Source organism: Gaeumannomyces tritici, assembly GCF_000145635.1.
Source record: "Gaeumannomyces tritici R3-111a-1 unplaced genomic scaffold supercont2.5, whole genome shotgun sequence".
Taxonomy (NCBI): domain Eukaryota; kingdom Fungi; phylum Ascomycota; class Sordariomycetes; order Magnaporthales; family Magnaporthaceae; genus Gaeumannomyces; species Gaeumannomyces tritici.
Genome location: NW_008804549.1, coordinates 2,038,921 through 2,045,487, shown reverse-complemented (window position 1 = coordinate 2,045,487; position 6,567 = coordinate 2,038,921). Strand labels below are relative to the sequence as shown.

At 57.4% G+C, this 6,567-nt stretch overlaps 2 protein-coding genes across 2 annotated transcripts in view; one reads left to right on the top strand and one right to left on the bottom strand.

The window, feature by feature from the left end:
- Positions 1-265: 265 nt before the first annotated feature.
- GGTG_09675 (hypothetical protein) lies at positions 266-5,935 on the top strand. Its single transcript, XM_009227530.1, has 4 exons — positions 266-607; positions 995-2,419; positions 2,528-3,564; positions 3,649-5,935. The coding sequence occupies exons 2-4, from the start codon at positions 1,683-1,685 to the stop codon at positions 3,693-3,695; spliced, it is 1,821 nt and encodes a 606-aa protein (XP_009225794.1). The 5' UTR covers positions 266-607; positions 995-1,682; the 3' UTR covers positions 3,696-5,935.
- A 113-nt stretch (positions 5,936-6,048) lies between these two features.
- The window catches only part of GGTG_09674 (mitochondrial protein cyt-4), a gene marked incomplete at both ends in the record, with an annotated part of 3,835 nt that continues 3,316 nt past the window's right edge, over positions 6,049-6,567 (bottom strand). Inside the window, one exon of the mRNA XM_009227529.1 lies at positions 6,049-6,516. Coding sequence (XP_009225793.1) covers positions 6,049-6,516 — 468 coding nt within the window. The remainder of the gene's footprint in view (positions 6,517-6,567) is intronic.

Genomic DNA, 6,567 nt, shown 5'->3' with positions numbered 1-6,567 from the left:
AAAAAAAAGGGGCTAAAATCTAAGGGGCTAACCATCGTAGACGGCATTGTAACTGTAGGGACGCTTTTCTGTATCAAGGAAATCGCATACGGCTTGCACGCGTGCTTTTTTAGGCGTGGAAAACTCTTTAGACATCGTTGTGAGGCTTTGTTGTGCGTGGGTTGGATTGAGGGCGGTGGAGTTGGTAGGAAAAAATTGATTTTGCGGTCTCAACGATTTTGTCATGGGGGTGACTGTCCCGTCTCTCTCCCAAAAAAGCCAAGCAGCGCGAGCAAAAAGGTCTTTGCCACACTAGCCGGGAATGTGCTTCCTGCCCGCTGCTGCTGGCTGGGGACAGGCTACGCGAGCTCTCGTCGTCTGCTCCATTTGATGGTGGAGCTCCTCCTTCCCTTTTCCATCTACGTTCCCCTCGACATCCAGTCTCCTGGCTTTTAATCTTTCCTTTGCTTTCCCTTGTGCCCTTTCCAAAAGAGCCGGACAATTCAACCGTCCGCTCCCCCCTCCCTCGTAGTCGCCCGCACCTGCTGCGAGCAGATCGAGAGCCAGCCAAGGTTGGCAGCCACCCACCCTCCCGCAACGCAACCACCATCTTCTAGACCCTGCCCAGGTAGGTACCTCTCGTCTACCTCACCTCCCTCTTCGCCTGCGAGCCCGGTACTCCCCCACCGCCCGCCGCTGCGTGCCGCCCTACCGGACGGGCGACGTCTTGACCGGCGTTCCATCCGCTCCTTCCCTCTCAGTCCCCGACCTGGTCCCCTCTGGATGGCCCGCCCTAGACCTCGCCCACCCGTCCTCCTCACTAGCAGTCGCATTTCTTATCTTGCCTCCCCTCCTCGTCCGACTCGCTCCTTGCCCCTTTTTTTTTTTTTTTTTTGGCCCAGCCTCTGCCCACCCGTTCGGCTACGCCCCGTCGAAACACGAAAAAGGCAGCGCGAGGAAATGAAAAGGGAGAGCACCACCACCGACTGCCTTCTGACCAGCTTCCCCACCATAGAGCGCCAGCGTCGAGAGTAAAACGTTCGATTCGAATTCCAGCTGCTGGGACCAGCCCGGTCCAACCACAGCCGTCCCCAGCCAGCCTGGGCCATCCAATTCACAGCATTCCCCCACGGGCGAGTCGTAGCGGCCCCAGGCCAGCCAGCCGTCCAACCAGCGCAGGTTATTTGGGAAACTCGGAGACAGCGCCTGAGACCACCCTGGCTCCCCGCCGTCACCGCCCTTGTCGCATTGAAAATCAGAGCCGGGTCTGGCACGACCACAAAATTTCCTTGTTCGGTGCCAACAAGCCACCCGCCCGCACCCTTCTGGCGCCCGTGCCCTCACCAGACCACGCGCCACTGCACCCCACAGAATCGAAGAACGTCCAGAACAACCCCGGGTGGAGAAGGACGATCCAGTCGCGAGGCGCAAAACGGGGCACTGGAACCCGCCAGGTGCCACTTTTATTTTCCTCGAGACTCGCCCCCCGTTTCTCCTAAAAGCCCAAAGTCCAAACTTTCTGGAGGTAACATACCCAGGGAAAAAACAAATACTAGAAAAAAGCAAGTCGTCCATGACGGGCACTTGTTCTCCTCCTCCTTCACCTCGACCACCGCTCGAGGACTGTCGCAGACTGTTGGGCTCACTGGTTCGATGAGGTTGGACATCGCTGTCCATCTCGCACCCATCCGATTTCGCCCACCATGGCCGTCGTCCTGCAGACCGACGACAACAGCTATTTCCAGACCTCGGCGCTGCGCCGCTCACACTCGCAGCCCAAGTTTGGCTCATCACATTCGTCGTTCCACTCCTCCGCCTCGGCATCTCGAATAAGCGACGCCTATGCTCATCAGCCCGTCAAGGTCTACTCGGACTCGGCCATCTCGTCCGAGACATTATCTCCTCACATCCTGAACCCCGACTCCTCGGACCTGTCATATCCTTCCACGCCCACCACCGCCACCAGTAGCGTTACGAGCACATCCTCCCAGAACCTCGCCCCGCCCCGTCGCACAACACGCCATCACCACCGACCCATCCCCGACGAAGACGACAGCGACTTTGCATACCCAGGCTCAGATGCAAGCTACCTAAACGAAGTCGAGGACCTCGAGCCCCCGCCGAGTCCCAGGACAGGCGACTCATATAGTGTCTCCCCCAACGGTGATGAAACTTCCACAACCGAGGAATCGTCGCACCCGGTCACCCCCGACTTTTACGACCACGCCGACGATGACATTGCCGTACGGGCATTACCGTCGCGCCACGTGGACTACCTGTCCCATAACTGGCGAGAGGAAGATATCTGGGAATCTTGGAAGTACATCGTCGCCAGGAAAGCCGACTACAGCAATGCTGCGCGCCTAGAAAACGCCTCGTGGAGGACCTGGATGAAGTCGAAGAATAAGCTTCGGACGATTTCTCCAGAGACTCTGAACTGGTGCGTTGCCCGGAGAGCATTTCTCACCCCCCAATGGCCTCTTCTACCCGGCCTTTGGTCATTCTCTCATGACAGCCCGGAATTGTATTGCTCTAACACTCAGGACAGGCTCAAGGACTGCGATGTGACATGGCTCTACGGACCGCTGCAGACCGGCTTCGCCGGGCTAGACCCCAACATGGGGGAGTCGTCCGAGGCCACGATGCCCAAGTCGCCCTCCCACGTCAAGAAGCCTATCCTGAAGAAGCGGAGCATGTCGGAAGTCATGCTGCAGAGGTCAATATCAACCTCGTCGCTCGTCAAGCAGGCGGCTGCGGCAGTCCAAGCCCAGCAGAAGGAGGGGGCTGGCGGCCGGTTGCTGCGGCCAAGGCTAGAGAGGGCGGCGACTGATTATATAACATTGCCGCTGTCGTCGCGCCGGCACAGCCCTGGGAACTCTAGCCACATCACCTCCAGCTCCTCGTCAAGGCTCGAGTCCCCGGCCGGTGAACGGAAGCACATCCACTTCAAAGAAGAGGTCGAGCAGTGCATCGCCGTCGAAGTCAAGGGGGAGGACGACGAGGACTTTGATAATTATAGGTACCCCGCCGGCTACGACAGCGACTCGGACAACGACGCCATCATGATGAAGCGGACGGCAATCAAGAAGCGCCGGCCGGTGCTCAAGAGGAACAAGAGCTCAAGCGGCGAGAAGACCATTGCCATGCTCCCCTCGACCACTCTCAAGTACAGAGAGGACACTCCCGAGCCCCCAGAGGCTTCCACGGCCATGAAGCACAGCTACAGGAGTCCGACCTTGACTCCGTCGTCATCGCAAGAGACGCTCAAGCCGTCCAAGTCCAAATCGTCAGGCAAGGGCATGTTATTTGCTGACGATGACGACGACGACGACGACGATGATGAAGATGAGCAGCAACATGTGGAAAACCGGGACGAAGAGGGCGACGATGACGATTCCGACGACGACGGCATCACCATGGGGCCCTCGAGGTCGCGGCCAGCCGTGTCTCTACTGGGCGGCGGCGGCAGCTCCTCCAGAGGCCTCTCGGACTCATTGTCTGGGTCTTCGGGATCCGGGCTAAAGCGGACAACCTCATCAAGCAGCCTTTCCGCAGAACCGACCGGAATGCGACGAACAGAATCTGGTATGTTAATGCCCTACGAAGAAGGCGACCCACCGGCCACCAATGGTGGGCTTGTCGGACGGGTCATTGATACGGTCAACACAGCCCGAGATATTGCTCATGTCATTTGGAACGTGGGCTGGAGGAAGTGAGAGGGACGCAAAATGTTTTTGTTTTAGCCCCCGCTCGCCTCGCCTCCCCCTCCCTCCTCATTGATACCCAGCACGACGCGAAGAATTTTTGTTCAGACACTGCCGCCATCAACACGCTGCCCAGCATATGCTGCTTTCAAACCACTTGGCTTTTCTGCTTGCTACCCGGGAGCCTATTGCCGAGGGGCTGGGATATGAGGGCGCTCGAAATCTGGGGATATTTTGGACAATGGCTTCGGTTGAAACCGGACGACTGGCACACCCCGGCTTCCTTGTGGCCGGGTTAGAATGGCCGGACGAGACGGGAGAAATCGGCTTGCGCCTTTTTCTAGCGCCACGTCAGCCAGCTCTCGAAGACATGGCCCCCCCTTACAGGACCCCTTACGATCCGGACTCAACCTTACAGTCGCGAGACGCCCATCGACGAAATCCACCGGCGAGCCGATCGCCCGAACCATCATACATACACGCAAACTCAAGCTCCGATGCCACACCCCCCACGATAATGGCATCTCGAGATCGCCACGCAATGCTGTTCGAGCACATGTTAGACTGCTGGCCCCTTTAATTCTGCAACCACCGGCCTCATTCAGGCGTGTCATTGCACTGCCAGTTTGTGCGCTTTTTGCTGTCACTACCTTCCGATTCATTCTTATGAGGCCTTGGTCGCGGCCTTTTATCTCTTTTATATACTTGCAGGCTAATCGGCCGGCAGGTTCTACCTGTCTTGTCCGCCTGCCGCGGCAGCGGTGTTCATGGTGCTCGGGTTTCTTTTTTTTTCCTTGTCGTTTTGCTGGTCAGCCAGGCTAGTCCTATTGAACGGCCAGATCTGCCATGCCACTGCATACATATTGCCCCGAAAACAGCCTGTCATATTTTGTTCTTGTTATTTGCGCAAAAAGAAGACCTTCCAATAGGAAAGACCTTGCGATGGATCTATTCCCAGGCGTCATCGCACACGCGGAGATGGAAGGCGTCATCATACACGAGGGGAGATGGGGAAAACGTTCTTTCGGAAGGGGTGGGAAAAGTTAAAAACTGGGTTATCGGCGGCGTTAATTCTTTTCTCTCTCCTTTTGTATCATTCTCCCACCTGTCTTTATCCATCTCTCTTTGGTCTCCTTGTGGCTGGTAGCAACAGACAGGGTTGCCAGCCCTCTTACTCCAATTTTCTGCAGCTTATTTCTGCTCGCGGGACATGTCCAGGTCAAGTTTATGCCTGGATAGGATGGAGCCTGACGATTGATTGGACTGAAGAATGATGCTTCTAATCATTTTCATTGGTTCCAGTTGCTTCACCCGCTTCCTGTCCGGTTTTCTGTTATCAAATCTTCCCTGTCTTTTTTCCCCTTCACACTCTTGAGGCGGTGAGGACAGCGGCAGACAACTCGGCAGGTCGACAATCACCCTAGCCGAGAGAGGATCCCATCGAGTCAGCGAGCGAGCGAGCACTGCAACAATGGGCAAGGCCATCTGCAAGCGGCATGCAAGAAGAGCGAGCGAAGCGGACGGGTGGTCGCTGTGCCTCGTTTCGGTTGCTTGGGGGCGGCCGCCCAAAAGCATTGGCCAACGGATGGCCTGATGTTACCGCACTAGTTTTTCCCCCTTGTCATTACTATGAACATTTTCTTTTTGGGGGGTTTTTTTTTCCCTCCCTCTCTCGGTTTTCCTCTTTCGTCCACCGCTGGCATAGCGTGGCTGATTTTTTTTCTGTCTCCCCTCCCTTGCTGCTGGCTGTCATCTCCACGTTTACGTTTTACTTCCAGTTCAGCTCGATCCTTACCGGGGAACCGCTGGGTAGCCTCGAGCACCGGAGGGGGGGTTGGTGGGCCAAACCCATTTCTGCCCAACCTGCCCAACCGTTATCCCTTGGTTTCTTTGCTTTGATTTCGGGTCTGTTTTTTCATGGCGTCTTGGGGGGTTCGGGCTTGGGCAGAATTGTTCCCATGTTACAGCGGCGGAAGCGCAAAGTTTGACAGGCGAGAGAGCGCAGCTCCAAGGGGGGCTCGACAGCCTGGTTTGGCAGTCTTTTCGCCGATAATTTTCTTTTTCACTCCTTTTTCTCGATCGTCGGCTGGCCTGGCTCCTTGAGTCGGCCACATAATGAGGGTTGCACATAGATATAAATGATGGAAGGAAACGGAACGGGCAAACCGGAATGGGAAAACTGAGGTGGAATGTACATGTATATATACAACACATATCTTTACATACAAATAAGTGATGCATGTTGACCAAGGCCTCTTTCTAATCTGACTGCGGGACTTTGCATATGCGTGTCTTGCGAGCGAGCCGCTTTGACATGTAGAGACGCCCAACATTCTCTCTCCTTTCTTCGAAACCCACATGATCACTACTGGGCTTGACCATCCGTTATACCGACACTATCGCCGCCATCGAGCTTCCTAACGGCCTCGACCAGGACAATCGGGGTGCTCGGGTCGACGCTCTTGAGCCTGACCTCGACCAGGTCGTCGGCCTTGAGCGAGGACAGGTCGACGACGGGCTGTTGCTGCTGCTCCCCGGACGGGTCGGCGGGCACCAGGAAGCAGCGGACGTCGAAGAAGGTGGAGAGCCGGCCGAGGATGGGGCGGCGCACGCGCGGGCGCGAGACGCGGAACACAAAGGTGTCAGGCAGCGGGGCCTGGCCGAAGCGCCAGGCGCGCGCCAGGGCCTGCAGCGAGTAGTGCGAGTGCTCCCTCGACAGGCGGGCGGCGGCGAACTCGCGCATCCGGAGCATGGGCAGCACCTCGCGTTCCAGCCGGGCGCGCGAGAAGGGCAGGGAGGACGGGGGCGATGCCAAGGCGGCCGCGGCGGCGAGCTGGGCGGCGTCGGCGGTCGCGGGGGCCACGGCCGCGGCGGCAGGCAGGGA

Excerpts from the sequence above, each read along its gene's own strand:
- GGTG_09675 (XM_009227530.1), top strand. The coding sequence starts at position 1,683 with ATGGCCGTCGTCCTGCAGACCGACGACAACAGCTATTTCCAGACCTCG. Across the intron at positions 2,420-2,527 it reads TCTCCAGAGACTCTGAACTG|GCTCAAGGACTGCGATGTGA; the intron begins GTGCGTTGCCCG and ends CACTCAGGACAG. Across the intron at positions 3,565-3,648 it reads AATGCGACGAACAGAATCTG|CCCGAGATATTGCTCATGTC; the intron begins GTATGTTAATGC and ends CGGTCAACACAG.